The sequence below is a fragment of the Dermacentor variabilis genome, chromosome 8 (genome assembly GCF_050947875.1).
Source record: "Dermacentor variabilis isolate Ectoservices chromosome 8, ASM5094787v1, whole genome shotgun sequence".
Classification (NCBI taxonomy): Eukaryota; Metazoa; Arthropoda; class Arachnida; order Ixodida; family Ixodidae; genus Dermacentor; species Dermacentor variabilis.
Window position 1 is genome coordinate 39,265,261 of NC_134575.1, and position 19,737 is coordinate 39,284,997.

At 46.0% G+C, this 19,737-nt stretch overlaps 1 protein-coding gene across 2 annotated transcripts in view; it reads right to left on the reverse strand.

Annotated features, from left to right (window-relative positions):
- Window positions 1–19,737, reverse strand: part of LOC142590079 (uncharacterized) — a 49,940-nt gene that overhangs the window by 14,796 nt on the left and 15,407 nt on the right. For both annotated transcript variants that reach the window (XM_075701923.1, XM_075701922.1), the window contains exons 7-10: window positions 19,311–19,471; window positions 14,556–14,734; window positions 2,970–3,018; window positions 1,825–1,889 (exon numbers count right to left, since the gene is read on the reverse strand). In XM_075701923.1, coding sequence (XP_075558038.1) covers window positions 1,825–1,889; window positions 2,970–3,018; window positions 14,556–14,734; window positions 19,311–19,471 — 454 coding nt within the window. The remainder of the gene's footprint in view (window positions 1–1,824; window positions 1,890–2,969; window positions 3,019–14,555; window positions 14,735–19,310; window positions 19,472–19,737) is intronic.

Sequence of the window (19,737 nt, forward strand, 5' to 3'; positions counted from 1 at the left end):
AAACGCGTGTAAGACGCCACCACGAAGACTGCTATATACGACCACCTATCTTATCTACTACACTCCACCACCAACCGAACGCCAAAAGATGCCAAAGGACGTGTTCGTTTATTCAATTTATGGCGAGAGCACCTATTGACACCATGATGTAAAAATGACGTAGGCCGGAACTACTAGATGGCACTGCTTATTTTCCAGTTTTGTTAAAACAGCCAATCAAGGCGCGCCGTTGACGGAGGCATGGCCAAGGCGATAGCTTTGCGGAAGGCGAATGTTTCAGAATATTTGCCTAGGTATAAATGGATCTTCCGGCAAGTTACTAGCTCATTCATGCTCAAATTTCGCAAGCAGGTGGCATGTCATGGTGGAATTTGTTCAGCACAGTGTCCTAATACTGTAGTATTTGCCTATTTAATCAAAAATAAATGGCAAGTGCAAGCTATCGCTGATAATGCAGGAACGAAGAATTTGAACTTGGCGTAATACATCTGAATGTCAGCAGGCACAGTGACAGTACATTGTTAACCCTTTTACTCCAACTGCTGCAACTATTGCCCCTTCGTGGGGACTTCTAACATGCTTCCCGTCGCCCTGAAGAACAGACTTGCGACCACTGGTGAGAAGAAACGTGGGCAAGGGGAGGCAGCGCTCTTGTATCAATCGTACGCAACTTTGGCCGTTGCATTAAGTTTTTCGTCCTTCATTCGGCCTTATGAGGTTTCAACTTCGACATAGCATGTGCAATACACTGGGCATTATAATTTTAAGGTGCATTTATGTGGTGGAACGAATGCGATTCAAGCTTGCAGATAGCCTAACACGCAATCCTAGGTCACCTATTCCTGCTGCGCTCACCAGGTCCTCGTGAAGCAATCCACATTTTGGCCGAATGCCAGATAACAGCGGGGATTTCCAGCGAGAAATACCAAGACACTGATGGCAAAATGCCTCGGAGTTTGGCAGAAACTGTGTTGATTCCAGTTCAAGTCGCCCACCGAATCGAAACGGACAAAAGCAACAAGTAGCTCGTGCTGGTAGCTCTATGACTGCTAGTGAATGCATGTGGGGCTGGGTACCCACCATTATCCTTCCGTGACCCATCATGGAGGGATAATGGCTGATTTGAAATAAAAACCAATTGGAGTATTTTTGACGTTATACCGGCCCAACATTCCGACGCATTTTTGTCATCACCCATGCTTTAAAGCGCGATAGTAGAATTTAGTTTGTGAACATTGTCTGCTTTCTCCACCACATTGTGGCTAGGTGATAAGCAATTTAAAGTAATAGGCGTTCAAAAAATAAACATATCATAACTATGAATGACATCACAGTTCCATGTGCGAGACCTTATCGTCTGATAAAGTCTGCGGGGTGCATTCATACGACGAGTGTACGAGAACAATCCTCGCACAATGCAGGAGCTACAGACGCCTATTACCCAGCACACTGCACATATAATGCCAGCAATCCTCTGCCGAGTGTTTAACTATAGGCAGCATCATGTTCATATTCAGCACCTCCTGTAGCGATCACTGCACTGCTATGAGTAAAAGTTCAGATTTTAACTTCCGCGAGCCATGTTATAAGCTACACGTACATACATTTCATTCCACTAGAAGAACACCTCGAATACTATGCAACAGATTCACCCACAATCATGTGCGTTACATAAATCTGGCTTTAGGCGCCGAATGGTATGATAAATGCCAATAAATGCCACTGCGGCGCAACATTTGCGAGCAAAACAAACCATTGGGCCAGCCAGAATGGCCAGTTTTATGTGGCTCTTCTATGAACACAACATCAGATAAGGACACTCACTCTTTGCTGTCGACCGACTTCTTGGTATTTTTGGCTTTCCGCTTAGTCTTCACCACGATGACAGTCTGCGTCAAAAGACAAGCAAACGAGGAAGAGAAGAGATGGAAGAGACGCAACCACATCCGGAGAACACGGAAGATGGCTGCCCCCGCATCAGATCGCTCTCTTGTGTAAAAGAGCGGGCGATATGAATTCGTTGTTTCGAGCTTATTGGTGTGAACAAAGTACAGAAGCTCTAGCAAGATGGCTGCGCCCCCTACCCACATGAGAAAAAAAATCTGTTCAAAGAACACGTTTAGGAGGTTACAGGCGCTGTTCAGTGCAAAAAGAAGTTCTCGTTAAAACATTACAGCTATGCAAGAACTGTAGGAACTATGAAAGACTAAGAAAAAAGAAAGCAAGACATGCCGAACACTTTACAAACACGCTAAAGCTTGGTCAACACATCAGAAAAAATAAAAGTGAGAAGCAGTGCAATGGTTTGTTCTAAACAAATTGCCTAGCCAGGGCAGATATTGGTTATGCTTCAAGTAGGTAGAGAGTGACAGCAAAAAAATGTGGTAGTTAATGCCCGTATGGGTTTGTTGAAGCTAGAAGAAAAACGGTACAACCATGTGGCAACTGTGCTGTCGCACTTTTCCAGAGGGTCTGAGACAAAGTCCGTGGTTGCACCCGCTAACTGACACAGCGGTCACCATGGCAACCCTGCTCGCCACCCGTTTCCTTACCTGCTCTGAGAAAATTTCAGCAACGAACTTGTCAATCAGCTGTTGCAGTGCTCGGACTGCTTTGAGAGTAATTAGACCCACACGTCCATGAAAGATTCTCTCTGCAAAGCTTAGTGGCGGGGAAAAAAAGAACGTGGCTCGGGGTTGGGCTGTCACCTGCCGCTTCGTCGTCACTCTCTGCACCACGTCGGCCGAAGAAGTAAGCGCTCTCGAGAAATCCTCATAACGAGGTGTCTGTTGTTCTTGTCGTGCACGTCTGCACCTTTCACACGCGCGCGCACACACACACACACGCACACACATGTACAGAAACTACTACAAACCGATGACGCGGCAATCGAGCAAAGCGATTGCGCCGGAAGTTCTGAGAAACTCGGGAGGAACAGCATCAGCAGCAGCAGCCAGCAGCCAACTAACCTTTCCAGCGTCCTCTTTCCTCAGAGTTTCTTCAAGTAAGCTCTGCAGGCTACACGAGAAAAATACAAGAGGGCTACCGTCAATCAGTGAACTTCGTCCAGCAACCTAAAACCACGCCGCTCTTTTTTTTTTACGAGTGGTAATCACTGCGAGCAAAGCCTCGTTCGAGGGCTTTTGTAACAGCTCCTCTGTGGTACTTCCACGGCAGCATCTTATTTGCAGCATGGGGTGGCGACACACCTGCTCTGACCGAGCGGTCAGCGCACGCGCAAAGGCAAACAGTTTTGGCAGAGGTGTCTGCCCGGCTGGGAACGACCAACTGATTTAAAACCGAGAAAACTCCAACCAAAATTCATTGGAAACTGTTTTGAAACCTAACTTACAAAGGGACACTAAATCAAGTTTCGACTGATAAAGCATGATTTTGAACTCGAATCTGGGGTTCAATGCAGTGGTCGAAGTGGCTTGCCACAGCATTACTCTTTGTTAGTTTTCAATAAACTTGGGTTGGAATTTTCTCAATCTTAACTGACATGCTGGTGAGCACACAGCTGCACATCTTGGGTTCCAGCAAATGGGCGCACTAAAATCAGACAAAAGGAACTTGGCTTGCGTGTAAACAAGCTACGCAAGTCTGCTTTCTTGGGTTCTCACAATATGTGATGTGCACCGAAAAAAAAAAAAAAAATCACTGTCCATGGACACCACTCTCCAAGACAACGCTGGCCATACTGAGAAACCAGATGATTAGGTTAAGGTTCTTTGGTGTCTCTCTTCACCAGGGTGGCCTCGGTGGCATTTTCTCCACTGGTACAGCCGAACTTCGTTATAGCGAACACAGATATATCAAATTTAAGGGAACAGCAAACTCGTGGAAAATGTTTTACAAAATTCACATCCATCTAAAACAAGCCCATGTGCGCACGCTACAATATGTTGAACTCTTGGTGCCAAAACATGCTCGCCCCAGGTGCGTAAGGCAGGCTTTTCCACAGCACACCGAAAGTGGGTGACTTGACAGGCATGAGCAAACCACTCCCGCGTGCATGCGTAAAATATTTAATGTCTGATGCGCTGGAAGCAATGCTTAGCACAGTAGCGCGAAACTCTGTCACGAGGTCAACCTCAGTACACGGGCTCTGAGACTGCGGGACAGTGAGTGTGGGCATGCTGAATCTCTGAGGCAATGTCTGTGTGCATTTCCAGATCACAAAGGCCATACTCGCGACTCCTTCGAGTGCTGCTCGTTCCGCATGATGTGGTTGCACATGGCTCAGCATTCAGAATAGTGGAAAACAGTGAGAAGGGGAGAGCTCCAATGTAAGCAACGAAATGCTGCTGGTACCAAATGATTTTTCACTGCAACTTTAACCGATTACGGCTGTGCCAAACTATTTCCAAGATTTTTGTACTCTTCGTTATGACGAGCTCGACTGTAGCATGCACATAATGAAGAATAAGTAGAGTAAGCATTATATGTTGTAACAAGTGCAAGTAGAGCAGTTAGATCATCAGCATCATCAACTCTCCCCCTCTCATTGAAGAGGGATAGCAAGTGTCTGGACCGCTGGCACACATTCAAATTTAAAGTCCCATTTTCCAGAAACGTTTGATCCTGCCTCATACACAAGGTCAACTGAAAGCACTACAGTCCTCATGAGTTAACACAAACTAATTTCTTCATTATGTCAGAAAATCAGCTGTGCAACCTCCCCACTGAACCTTTCATACACGTAGGACTGTTCAGCTTTTGCATAAAGACGCAGAAGTTGTACGAAGTAAAAATGCTGGAACGGCAAAGTCAGGCAGGCAATCAAGAAAGCTGCTTCTTGAGACTTTAACTATGCCATGAAAAGTGGTGCAAGGGGTGACATTTCAAGACGGACTGCTCAATTAAAGTGAATTACAAGTGCTGTTTTGTCGGACGACTTTTCTTGGAAGATAATCTTTTTTTAATAACTGATAATCGCATTGCTGGTAAAATCTTCACGCCAGCGTATAAGTTGAACGACATTACCAGTAACAGTCCTGCATTTTCTTGTCTAAAAGACAACATTCCAAGATGCTGGCACCATCACTACTGCTCCTACGGTAACATCACCAGCGGCAAGTGCAGGTTAAAGGGACACTAAAGGCAAAGTACTAAGTCGATGTGGTCTGTTAAAATACCATTCCAGAAACATTACCAGCGCACGCTTATTGTCAAGAAAAGGCTTAGTTTAAAAGAAAATTGTGACTGAAGAACCCGCATACCTTTAGCACAACTTAAGTCACCCTCCCCAAATGGGGAGTGATGACTGCATATGGCATCGCAGCTCTTTACTGCCATTGGCGAGTAGAACATCACCCGACAGATGGCACTACATTTTTTTGCACAAAACACAAATGAGCAGCCATGGAGAAACCAAGCCAAGACTGAGCAATGGATTTGTCGCTGCAGCTGCTCATGATCAAGTGGTGTGGACTGTTTGGGAAATACCACGATTGGAACTTCTCATTCTTTCGCTTGGTAGACGCTACCTGGCTAGCTCTAGCGCAGCGGGCACGCATACTCATTTGATCTTGTGGTTAGCCTTTACCCATCAGTGCCGTGACTGTTGCACTGCGCTGTATCTTGGGTTAATAAATCCATGTTTGTTGGCGATCTGACTCCGGAGCCTTCTCTGCGCCATGTTGGAGAGTCAACGAACCCTGCCATAGCGCCATTCTGCGTTGTGAAGTGGAGGAGTGTTGAGCCCTTTCCCGGCTGTCGCTCGTAGGATAAGCCTTGGGCAAGCCCATCTCGACACGGGGCAGAGAGGAACGTTAGCTGCCATTACGCCTAGGATAGTTGACCTCCAGTGTAACTTATGAAGCAGAAGTTCTTTAGGTTCACTGAAACTTTTGCCTTGTGTCCTGAAGAATTCCATCCTTCCGTCTTATGCATTAAATAACACTATCCTTATGTTTTCTTAACCAGCACAGCACTATGCCTTTATATTTTATGTACCGTATTTACTCGCATAATGATCGCACTTTTTTGTCCAAAAAAGAATTGACACGAATTCGGGGGTGCGATCATTACGCAGGTTAAATTTCCCACAAAAAGAAATTTTTTTTTTCATCTCGCATTGCTGTAGGATGACAACAGGTCAACAAATAGGCGGCTGCCGCTGTATGTAGTGCAGGACACCAAAAAAAAAAAAAAGGCAGCCGGCACAGCAAGCCAAACGCGATTTTTTTCTTCTCGTGAGTACATTACGTGCATTGAAACAGTTTCTTCCTTATTAGTAATGAATAATATCGTTAACATCAGCAATAACATAGCCATGTCCACTTTGAGGGGACAGAAACAGATGGGCGCGCTTAGCTGCCAGTGACATAGGAACACGTGGTGGGCATGCTGTGGAAACTGTGGCATTTGTCTTCACTACTATCCTAATATGGCACGTTTCCGTTAAGGGTGGGCGAATATCTAGTTGTGTCACAAGCGTCGGCGTATGAATAGGGTCCACTTCTAACATATCAGTGTAAACGTGGCTGCTATCATTGCTGCTCACTATTTGTTGTGTGCCCACGAGTGCAGACGAGAATCGAAAGGCGCCTTTTTTGTTGCTGTTGACCCAACTATTATAAAGCCTACACAAAAGGTTGGTTGTAGCTTTTTTTTGTCATGAAAGTGCGGGAATGAAATGCAGCATCTGCTTAAGAATTTTTGGTGCGTGCAGGCCATTTGGTTTGTCTTTAACCCTTTCGCTGTCACGGACGTACCAGTACGTCTTCGCGCTTCTCCCGCACAGTGTCACTGACGTACCGGTACATTTTCAATCGTGCGTTCAAGATTTCGCGCCTGAGCGCAAAGCTGGCGCTCCTGGACTGGCCACGCCATCTGTTGACTCTTTCTACAAGTTCGTATTTTTGCCCCGACCTGTGTTGGTACATGTATTGAAGAGTAGGGTGCGACTGCCACTCGCCCCTCTCTCTTTGCTGAGTGGCGCGGTGGCTCCGCGTTCGCTGGATCATGCGTCGCGCGCGTGTGGTTATGGGTTCAAGGGTTGTTATGCCATCTATGCTGGTTTGAAGGTTTTTATTTTTCTTCTGTTGCTGTGTCTGCCATGGCGCGTCAAGTTCAGGGGCATGCGCCGCTGCCTCTCCGAAAAAAGTGACGATTGCTGCTTTCGCTCTCTCGCCGCACCCTTGCTTCCGACTTGCAGCAGTAAACGTAAAGCCCTCCAAACTTTGTTTTAGCCTTTTTTCCATCTCCCTCTGTCTTTTTGATCACACAACGTCCCATTTCTCTCCGTTGTGTTGGCAACTGAAAGCGCATCCTCCCTCCGCGCGGTTACTTTCGTATAGCTGAGCGTGCGGGACCTTCGTCTGCTCATTAGAACGGTTGCTCTCGGACTCGGACAGAGTCTCGTGCGAGGAAGAAGCGAGTTCCGCATCGTCAGATTCCGATGTCGAACGGATGTTGTAGTCAGGCTAATGATGATGTTTACTAACAAAAGCTGCAGAACACTGAAATGTGCATATTGCATTGACTATGTTATTTGTATACCAATCATAATAAAAAATAAATTGCTATGTTCATTCCCTGTTATGCTTGTTCCCTGAAACCAAGCCGACACTGGGGGTGCGTCACAGCCAGAAAGGTCCGACAGCGAAAGGGTTAAGAGTCGTTTGCGTAGCATTCGACAGATGGTAAGCGTCATCATTACTAGCTAGACTTAGCACACGACATATCGCTGCAGCAAGTTCGAGGTGCGATCATTACACAGGAAATTTTAAAAATCAAATTTTGACAACAAAATTTAGGGGTGCGATCATTACGCAACTGTAATCATTATGCGAGTTAATACGGTATATATTTGCCTTTAGTGTCCCTTTAAAGCCGATTTATGCTTCTCCCATACACCACACCGTCCGCCTGCCTCAGCCGTGCAGTCTTCGAACTGCACATGTTGCACACTCGAGCACAAATTTCGGTTCACACTGCATGTGCGAGCCTAATTATGCAATTTCTCGCACGACCGCGGCAGGGAGGCAGTGGAGTATGCAGCTCGAGCGTAAATCGGCCCTTAAGTGCCCAGTAGAACTCACCCGTTCGAGAACACAGGGCAGCAAATATGCAGGTCTTTGAAATTACTGCCTTTACTCAATTACAACGTATACTCCCCCCCCCCCCCCCCAAAAAAAAATATACGCAAAAAGAAAGGCCCGCACATTAGGTTCATGTGCAAAACCAAAACTACAGGTCACAAGTTACTCGTTATTGGCATTAAACATTCTTGTAATCCAATCCAATCAATACGTCTCTGCAACTGCAACGACGTGCGAATGTGTTAGCTTAATCCCCACTATGTAAGCCTGTTAGGCTTACTGTAGCTTACACAGTATAGCTAAGATGCCATGGTCTGCAAAGGCGTCCAAGGAATGAGGTATCTCCCATGCCATAGACGGTACCACAGATGAGATGCTTTGGGCCATTCATAGTGATAAGGGGGGGGGGGGCCTCCAACCTCGGCAATGACTGACGCCTGCCGACACACAACTGATGCTATAAATTTTCTTTTTCCAAGCGAGACCACATCACCATTACTCTTTCTTTTACCACGAAAACAGGATAATGGAATAACCAGGGCATAGCGCGTTTCATTTTTCAGCTGTAAAAATAGAGTGTGCGTTACAACTGAGGCCACGTTAGAATAGAGCAAATGCACAAAAGATACACAACTCGGTCACGCTGTTATGTGCACACCACCAAAGTGCATTGCAGATTTCATTTGAGTTCCGTCCCAGTCTGTTTCCTGTCAAGAACGATCCGTCAATGCTGCTTCAAAGGAAAGCTACCTGGTTTTCTTAGCTTGAAATGCATATTTTTGCGTTCTTATCACTTTTTCTTTTCTAAAAAAGAAAAGAAAAATTGCAAGTCGCAAGTTTTGGAGGCGGCACTGTCTCTCCGTTACTTGTCCAATTTTTAATTTTTGTTTGTTTGTCTGAATGCTGGAGGGAGTGCAGAACCACTATGATACCGTGCTTTAGCACACAGCAATATCTTGAAATCTTTCAGAAATCAACAAAAATTCACACCAGCAACTTTTTAAAATCTCATAACTTAATCTAAAATGAATTAAAATGCCAAGTTGCACTCTTTGGACGTTAAGAAACACACCTGCTTAATTTTAGCTCTCTTGCTGCAGTACATTTTTGAACCATCATGTGAACTTTACAACTAACCTTTTTTTTTTTTAAACATTTTACAGGACTGACTCAGCAAAAGGCTAATTGCATATTTGAATCAGAACACATGACTGATAATTTATCGAAAATTTCAGGTGTACAGATTAAAGAAAAATGTTCCTTCCAGGAACCCATGAACGATATGCAAAATTCCGTAAGCAGGCTTTCCCGCAGATCTAGCATGCCTTAACCAAGACGGCCACATTTCAGCTGAAACACGCACTTTGAAAGCCCGGACGATTTGGGGGGATAGAACGTGGCAGGAATGATGCCACCAGGCCACATGCTGACACCTTAGTTAGAATGCTAGCCGAAGGTCTGCCATATTGGCTAGGTATGTGGAGGTATGTGGAGGTATGTGGAAACGAGGTATGTGGAGAAGCACACTTGCATGTTTATTGTACAGTCGAACCCGCTTATAACAAACTTGTTAGTTCCGTGAAAGTTGTCCTTTTATCAGTGGTTCGCTATATGTGGACTGCCCCTTCAACACGGGCAAAATTTAGCAACACTGTAGCTGGTGTCAGCAGTTACAATGCGACGCCACTTTGGTTAGAAAATGGGATATTCAGTACTTCCAATTTTCATTACCGCCCCTTTCCTGTATCTAACTGCAAGTTTCTGTTAAAAAATGTCGTCCAAAGAACCAAATTCAGCACCGTAGCTCCTTCGAAACGGCGCCATCACCTGCCGTTTCAAAACTACCAAGTGCATCCTCTTCGTTTTTTTTTTCTTCTTCATATTTTACTATTAGCAGGACGAGTGGATTCTGCATATGACAGCAAAGCTTTCTAGTTGGCTTGGAAGGGGAGACTACTGCGGCACACTCGCCACATGCGCATTGAGAGCCATGAACTTGCGTCTTTTTATGTCACTCTTGCCAAAAAAGTGGGATGTTCGAAAAGTAGAAGGCCACTGTTAGCAGTTACCAACAACACTGTACACGAAGCATCAACGAACAGGCCATAACCTCCAACCCTTGGCAACTCTGCGGGGCAGCAGCGCATCGTGCCACATTCACGCTGACTAGGGCCACGTGATAATATTCACAGCAATGCTTGAGCGGCCGTTGGTTTCAAGTGCTCCATATGGCTTAGGATCGCACTCAGTATAAACAATGCGCTGCCGTACACATAGTTTGGATGGGCTTCTGTGCATCCTCCATTTACAGGGACCGGGTTTGAAGTGCTCGTCATAGAGAAACGAATTTGTTCGTTGTAAAACTCCCCTGCTTTTGAAGATGTTCCTTGCATCTGGACGCAGTTTCAATAGGCAGTGTCAGAATATTGTAAATGCCCCGAAATGTGGTCATTAGAACTCATAGATCGTTATAAGTGGGTTCGACTGCATTGTTTATCGTACTGCGTCAGAACCATGGAGACGAACATTCAATTCTTACAAATGGCCTGCTAGATAGGTTGTGCTGAAAGGCATATTAGGGAATGTGGGTTAAAAAAAAAAAAAAAAAAAGCTAGACTGTATGCAGTACAGTCGCCGATCGATTTTCCGAACCTCACAGGGACGGAAAAGTAGTCTAAAAAATCAATCAGAAAAATTCTTTCACAAAAAAAAAAAAAAAAAGTGTTAGGCTGAGAGCGGCTTTAAAAAATCGCCAATAATGCCCTGCCTCATACTACACTCGTAGATCAGATTTGCTGGGATTCGCACAAGAGTGACGTCTCAGTATATAGTCGACACGAGTGTCAGCGGATCGCCATGGAGATCGAAGAAATGGGTCATGTTTTTTTGCACCCCCTTCGCTCTCATGAAGGCATACGAGGTGGCACTGAGCAGACAAATTCAAAGCTGCACTAATGCATACAAAGATGCAATGTTTCTGAGACACACTTGTTCTGTGGAAACAACACGAGCAGAACACCCCAATTAAAAAATAAATAAATAAATACATAAATGACTGGATTACACACCAAGTAGTTAGAGTGTTTTATTTGAGCGTGTTTACGCTCCACTAAGCAGCTAAGCAGAGCGGTCCGCTTAGAAGCTGCCGGAGCGGAGCGTGCCATGCAGCGCTTTGGCTAGTGTTGGCGTCAGAAAGGATTGGATTGGATGTAGAAAGCAAGCACGCTGGCTATCACGTGGTTTTCCCCAAGACGGCACTTTATTTTCCATTGAATAAAATGGACCGGTAACGCATTACAAGCGCACATCTAGATACTTCATGGAGAAATAAGTTATATGTATACATATATACGTTTTACTGTATAAGAGTGATCAATAGGTGTATTTATTTTCTTTGATTACCCTGAATTTGGCCAGGGGGCGCTGCAACTACGAAAGGTACGCTCCGCTATGCTAAGCGTATAACTAAAATGTGAAAATCGCCCGCTGCTCCGCTGTGGCTTAGCGGGGCAACTCAGAACGGAGCGTACCGTAAATATATATCAAAACAATGATTTAAAAAAAAAAGATGCAGGAAGCGAGTGGGTGGAGCGCCTAGTCCAGGGCCCCACTGGCTTGAGTAAAGACGCTCAACTAAAACACTCTATTATAACGATCGTGCTGACTGAAAATAAGAAGGGAAAAAAAAAAAAGGCATGCCCTGCAGTGTTTTGTCGGCCAAGGAACAGCAGGCATGGCCTCCGAGAGAGGCGGATAGCGCATTCTCTCCGACAGAACGTGCATCCCAATCTTGGAGATGACAGAGCGGGCCATTCGAAGCAAGCCTGGCAAAGCCAGCAGAAAATCCAACATGGCGGTCTTCCAAGATTGGGCAGCGTGGCTCGGAAAGAGCTATATAGTCTAGAAAATCAAACTGCGGGGCCTAAATCTGTCCGAAGAATTGGTCGTGAAAATGCATTACCTCTACGGGAACCCTGGTGGTGCACGTATAAAGTCCGGAACAACCGTCGGCAACTGTACCGCATCAGTGAAAGATAAAGCGACCGGTCTTCACAGGACGTTTAGGCTATGGACCCTTGAATGCCCGTGAGGTGTTTCTCCAAGGAGTAGATGACTCCCGCATGAGCACAATGCACGAAAACTCGGCAACATAAGGCACGCATTACTCAGTATGAAAAAGTCAAGGCACAGCGAAAACAAAACAACACAAAGACCTGGCGACACAGAAATATGCCAAAAGAAAAACGTCTCTACCCATTTGACACACAGATTCCTGCAACAGGGGTGCACAACTAACTGCCAGACTTCCACGTTCTTGTTTAGGGTGGCCTTGGTGCCTTGGTGATGGTCTGCAGGTAAGTGGGCACATGCCCTCCTTTGGCGACACCTGTGGTCAATGTCGACGACGTAATAGTTTCGAAGTCTTCATCACAAGTCGAGCCAAAAACCCTCTGCGATCCAAATTTTGCTTTTGAAGTGTCTCACGTGCGACCACAGTCTAGCCGCAAGTTCAGTGCTACAATACAATGCTACAGGGAGCTTATATGGAGCTTCAAACTTCCTAGATTTCAATCGTAAGTGTGCACGGAATGGACACGTAACATTCAGATTGGTTTCAGACCATGCTTGAGACACGTTACATGCCTTAGATGGCAGGCTTTAAGATGCAGCTCAGACACGTAACCTCAGCATGCTGCAGTGCGTGTTCTTTTTCTTCTCGATTTCAGGGAAACCATTATATGTATAAAGACAAAGTCTAAATATACTGTGTGTTGCATAAATAGTGGCACCAGCTTTACTTGACTTTTCTTACCAAACTGCTGGCTCGTTCACGCTCAAATTTTGCAGAGAGATGGCACCTTGGATTGAGTGTATGCGGCATGATTGTATGCGAGTAGATTTGCAGCCATTATGCACCCGGCTTCATCCACAATAAATATGAGTGGATGTCGTCAGCGCAGACGCCACTCAACAGATGTCAATTCCACTGCAACAAGGAGACCATCTGTCATGGCTGCTTGAACACCGTGCCATGTTTTTACAATGCTGTGAAAACTCGTTAATTTGACCCTCGTTAATCCGGAAAATAGGATAATTCGGGCTCGTCCTCTGGTCCCAGAAGCCGTGTGCACTACTTAGTGAAATCAAACTCTCGTTAATTCGGACGTGTCTGGCTGCACATCGGTTAATTCGGACAACTCCCAGAGCTCAGCGAACACGAAGTGCCGCAAATGTGCAACGCCAAAGAGCAAGAACGGCACTAGCGTCCAACCGAAGCGAAGTGGCAAAGTCTGCAACGCCATAGTCACCAACGGAAATTGTACGTGAATGACAGCAATGCCAGAATGCTTCGTCCCTATTTGCGCCTTTAAAGCCTTTACTCTCGCATTTACTGTCACGCATAACAGCATGTCGGCCGCGTGCCTCCATAAGTGCCGCCAACCATGATAGCGTCGATAGCAGCCGCAGTTACGGTCGTCCCCGGCGGTTGCGGCAAACAATAGTTTCGTTTTAACTTGGTTCAAATGTGTCGAGGATGAAGTACACTGGCTACATCACTATAGACGGCCAATCTGTTGGCGACCAGCTCACTGGCTAAAAAGTGATCAGGATGTGTGCGCAGTCTCATATCTCATATGAGTGAAAAGTCTCATATCTCATATGAAAATATCTCATATGAGTCTCATATGAGTGAAAAGTGTGTCTTAGGTGAAGACTCGCACCACGGCTGCGCTGCAAAGGAAGTGACGAGGCTTTCGCCACTGCGAGCGCGAATCATTCATGAGATGACGAGAACTGCAGCTTCCACACTGCTTTTGTACAAAATAGAAACGTGATTTACCAATTCAATCAGCAAATATAAATGCATGTTGACGTAGCAACCATTTGTTTACCGTTTTCTTGATACCCTCCATAATTCGACATTCGGTTAATTCAGTCAATTTTTTTTTCAGTCCCATGAAATCCGCATCAACAAAGCTTTATTGCAGCCATGACAGACGGCACCACTGTTCCACTACAGCGAAATATAATTTCTTTTAGTGGCATCAGTGATGACATTCACTTGATTTACTGCTGATGAAATTCATAAATTGAAAATGCAAAATTTCAGCTACTACTTCTGCAACACTCAGTATATTACGTAATTATAGTGGCTGGCACTCCCATTTCTTTCAGACTGGCTTTGGGTTTCCTTCGTTTCTAACCGAGGGTACTCCTTGTAAAGCATTAGGGTTCCTACAGGAATCACTGGACCACAAAAGGGTTGAAAGAAAAAGTCCCAGCTTTCTCACTGCAAAATTTCAGCTCTCGGGTGGAATACTTATAAACTGAATGGGCAAGATGAGCTCTTCGGAACTGTCCGAGGGGGAACTGCGTTCGTGTCTTCGAGCCGCCCTCTTTCTTTCTCTGGCTAGGGTAGCAGAATCTGTCCCAGTGCCCCAAGGGCGTGGTAAAGCCGACACCAAGAAAAGCAACGTTCTCAGCAAGAATGCGTCGACCACTCACTCTTTCTTCTTGGCACTCTCGTCGTCCATGATGCGGACGTCGATGGTAACGTCACTTGGCAGCGCCGTCGTCTCGACCTCACCGATCTGCACGATGACGGGGTTCTTGGCCAGCGCGAAGACAGCGTTCCGGATGTCGGGCAGCCAGCTTCTGCTGAAGGCCACCAGCTGGCGCTCTGGCTGCACGCGCACAATAGTGAAACAAGGAGAGAGAGAGAGAGAGAGAGAGAAAAAAAAGAAAGAAAAGAGATAGCGTTACCAGCCCTGTACGACGCCATGTTCAAATAATTAAAAAATTCACCTCCACTCCACCCAGCGAAAGTGAATGTACAGCGAAGCTGTTGCCGACGTTAAGACAATGTTGCACGAGCACCACTACAACGGCGTAAGTTGCACGCATCCTCATTTTTCTAGACCTTACGCGAAGCACGAGTGCATTACCGAAATAAATGAATGTTCAAAAGTAAATTGCATCAGAAAAATGTGTAAAGTGCAACTTGCACACAAGCTGCAGACACGATAGCTTCAGATTGTTATTCGAACATACGAGAAAATGTAAATCGGTTACGCAGAAACTGAAAGGCGTCTACAGTTTGAGGTCTGTATGAGTGACCGCGACCGCTAGGTGGCAGTCTGGCAGTACCATTAGCGCAGGCATACATCCTCATTCTTGCAGGCCCTCCGCCTGGCGAAAGTGCACTAGTGAACTAATTGATTTTCTTGAAGTAAAATTCATCATGAAATTTATATAGTACGTCTTACACGCAACCTGCAGACATGACAGCATCGGATTGTAATTTAAACGTTCGAGAAAACATAATTCTGTTACAGGTAAACTAAAACACAAAGCCTTCCAGCTGCCGTTTTATTTCTGTATGAGCCCGGACACAAACTATCCCAACTAATTAGAGGCCAACAGCTTCGCTGTAAAAAACATGATACAGCGGAACCTCGTTAAATCGAATTTACTTAATGCAGACCAATGCTGTGGTCCCATCAGAACATCTACGAAGTAGCATACCTGAAATGTTTGCCTGCTGCAATTCCACGACTGCTATTCAGCAGACTTCCATTGACTCATCTATTAAATTGATCCTGACCGAAGGTTCACGAGGGTTGCAATGTGGGCTTGTTAGTAATGCATCTTCAAGGGGAGTATGGTAGCACGATTCAGAGCGCTGTGTGTCTCCCTTTGTGTCTTCTCTTGTCCCGTCTTTGAATTGCGCTACCATACTCCCCCTGACCGAAGGTCCCAGCTGCCAACTACAGTGAGAGCTTGTTACACCCTACCCGTTTAAACAGTAGTTCCATTTTAAAAGTAGTAAAGCCGAATCCCCAACTCAGTGGCCATTGAACATAATGCGTTTTGTATCCGCATAAACCGTACCAGCTTATTGTGTGCGTATCGGTTAACGCGTCAAGTTGCAGTTAACGGTAACATGTCAGCCAAGTTGGAATTATCCGGCAGAGGCCTATTTCAGGATCGAAATAACTAAAGTATGGGCCTATAGACATGTATGCGTGCTGTGCGGGAGTTTTTATTGGGATCAAAGTAACCGAAAAGTCCAATTGACCGGAGTCAAATTAACAGTACTAAAGGAGCCAAAGAGTTGTAGTGTGTTTCAAGAACATTTAGTACACTTCAACGACCTAAATACTAGAACTTACTTTAAATCAGCGACGTCACACTGATGCACAAACGCCAATAGTTAAGCAGAGCAAAAAAGAGGGGAGGGGGCCTTTAAGAGGGGCCGTGGTCCTCGAAAACCGAAACATTGCGAAAAAGTCTATATTTGACAAACAATATTTTTGGGTTGTATGTCTCATAAGCTACCGCAAAAACCGGAATATAGGTCGAACTTTATTTCAAAAAACCATTGCGAAAAGTCGACCCTCGTCTTATATACCGGACATTGGCGGAAAAACTACAGAAGTCTTGCAACAATGGGCGGATGAAGTAAATAAGCGCCTTCGCCCTCAGCGCGTCGTGGCGACATTGTGGCACTGCCAATTTGCGCTTACATTGTCACAAAGTTATATTGGTTAAAGGCTGCTTTTTCACATTTTGTTTCAAAATGAACGGAGGCCAACGACAAGTCACCGTCGCCTTCAAGAAAAAGGCGATTGAGTGCGCGGAAGCCCACAGCAACCTCGCGGCACAGCGCGAATTTGGAGTATCCGAAAAGAGCATTCGGTACTGGCGGAGACAGAAGCAGCGTATTACAACTTACAATAACCAACAGAAAACGTCATTACGTGGGCGGAACACAGCAGACCGCAGAACTGGAAGACAAGGTTGCAGAGTTCGTCCGGGAGCTGCGTGTAAGATCGCTGCCTGTGACAGCCGAATAATAATAATATTTGGGGTTTTACGTGCCAAAACCACTTTCTGATTATGAGGCACGCCGTAGTGGAGGACTCCGGAAATTTTGACCACCTGGGGTTCTTTAACGTGCACCTAAATCTAAGCACACGGGTGTTTTCGCATTTCGCCCCCATCGAAATGCGGCCGCCGTGGCCGGGATTCGATCCCGCGACCTCGTGCTCAGCAGCCCAACACCATAGCCACTGAGCAACCACGGCGGGTTGTGACAGCCGAATGCATCCGTTTGAAAGCGGTAGAGATTGTGTGCGCCTCTGGACTGGGCAACGAGAAGCACTCGTCATCCGACTCTAGTTCGGACCACTCTGATCAAAGGTGTTGCTCTAATTCGGAGTAGCGCTTGTGCACTTCGTGCCCTTCTGCGTACTGTACACCCGGCCAATTTTTAACAGTATTGCGCAACCATCGACCCGCGTGTTTGTCAGCACCTTATCATCACGGCACGGAGGGGCGAAATAGCGAAAGTAAGCACGCGTACGCGCGCATCTCGTTTGTTTCGCCGCTCAGCGCCGTTAATAAGGTGCTGACAAGCACGCGGGTCGATGGTCGCGCGATACTGTTAAAAGTTGGCCGGGTGCACATGCGAGCCGCATTTAAATAAACACTGTCACTGTTGTGCATGAGTCGCATTTGTTTCAAGGTAAGGGTGTCTTTCGGTACTTTTGCCATTGAAAAAGATTTTTTTTTTTTTTTCATTTTGAGACTTTGTTAGTTGGGGGATCGACCTATATTCCGGTCCGACCTATAGTCCGGTTTTTACGGTACCCGTTCTGTAATTATCAGCACCTAATTCAATCGCAAAGTACAAAAAAAAAAAAAGCTACTTTTGAGGCCACCGCGGCCCACAAGACAGGCGCAAATGCCACAATGAAGTCAAACTTTGCGCGCGCGCACGCCATTCCCAGCCCATGCGGCTTGCCCGTGCCATCTTGGTGTCGTTTTGACCATGAATTCTTTGTCCCTGCTTTGCTGCCTTGCAAAATGGCATCGTCGGCACGGTTGAGGTGCTATTGGCGTTTTCCCGTGATGCGATGCAGAGCGCTGATTGGCCGGAGCAGCGCATTCGAATCTCGCGGGCTAAAGCGCGCCTGCCATTGGCTGCTGCGTGGGTGGCGGCGGCTGCTCCCTTTGATGCCGCGCCCGCCGTGCTCGCCTCGTTGTTGCCCCTTACTCCGTCCGCCTCAACAGACGCCTGCTTGTGAGCTGCTCATAGCCTTGCGCTATCTTTTACATTATTTTCTCAGTTTTCTTTTTTCGCTAGTTTTTTAGCTGCACGCGATGCCTGCAGCGAAGCCCAAGACAGTGCAGATGTTCAGTGCGCCGAAGCGCGATATGCGACTTATACGAGCATCGAACTTCTGATCTTTTGCAGCGAGTGCCAACAGCATATCATATTGACCGCAAATAAGACGGGGACAGAGGGAGAGAACACATCAACAGCACGGGCGGTGCTGTTGATGTGTTCTCTCCCTCTGTCCCCGCCTTATTTGCGGTCAATATGATATGCAGTAAATACCAACTAGGCCAAAGTGAAGTTCTTCTGAGTGCCAACTGCGTAGATGCTGGCAGCGGCGGAACTGTGCTGTCGGCTGTCGCCAGTCGAAAATCGGACACACTGAGTGTGACTGGAGTCGCAAGAGCTAATTAGAAGCTCCGCAGGAGCTTTTTAATAAAAAGAACACGTGCTCAACTTTGAGGTCCGTTTTCTCGGAATGGATTTTTTCGCTAGTAGTGGTGCTGGGGAAGGCGATATCTCGAGAACCGCTCTTCAGATTTGTGTGCCGTTTTCTTTATTCTTTTCCTGAGTGACTTTGCCAGGGGGTAACAGGCTTCTCTTTCTGAAGGCTGTGCAATACATTTATGACAAACAATTAATTTTTGATGAATGTGGTCATTACTGGCTACATCAAATTCAAAGTTGTCTTAAAACTGGGGGGGGGGGGGGGGATTAAAGGAAAGGGCTCTGTAGCCCCATGGGATATCTATCAAGGGATCATCACAGCAAATTTCAGCTCCCTATGATGTCCTGGCATTTCTCCAGGCTCTTCCTCAGGCATATACTTGAACCACCTAGTTAGACCTCAATAACTCTGGAACTAATAAACACAACTTCATGAAACTTTGCAGTTTCTCATAGTTTGGTGGTGTGAACGTACCCTGAAGTTTCATCCGGATATCTTAAAAAATAAAAAAGTTCCATCTCCAGGGTAGCCTCCCCCTTTATGTCAGGTTTAGGTTTGTACGACTATTAAATGTTTTTGAGTAATCGACTGAATGACACACTAATCGATATTCACTTCATTTCAAATTTCGGTACCCAGACACTTCATTTCCCCTAAGCTTTCCCGCGCTTCATTTGGCTTCGTAACTCACGTGAACATCTTTCAGGATCGTGTTGATCGCATCCACATGGTTGCTGTCAACGAGCTCGTCAATGCCGTACAGGATGGCGACAGAGATGGTCCCAAAGTCAAAGTGCCCCGACGTGTGCACTTTCTGCATGGTGGTCACCGTGGAGATGGCCACGTGGAACTCTGCGCAGCAACCACATATGGAAATGGCGTCATAAACAAATGCAACAATGCACTTCTCAACAAGGGAAAAATAATAATGAAGAGAAATCAACAACGGAATGAATATATCAACATTCTTTACAGCAGAGGTGTCCTAGTGTTTGAAATACACAGGTTACCGTGCACTGTTGTTAGGAGGAAAAGAGAAGAAGCCTAACACATATTTACAAAATATTTGCAGATTACTTGAGTGGCGAGATGGCAGTTCGCTTGCAAAGGCCACCTTA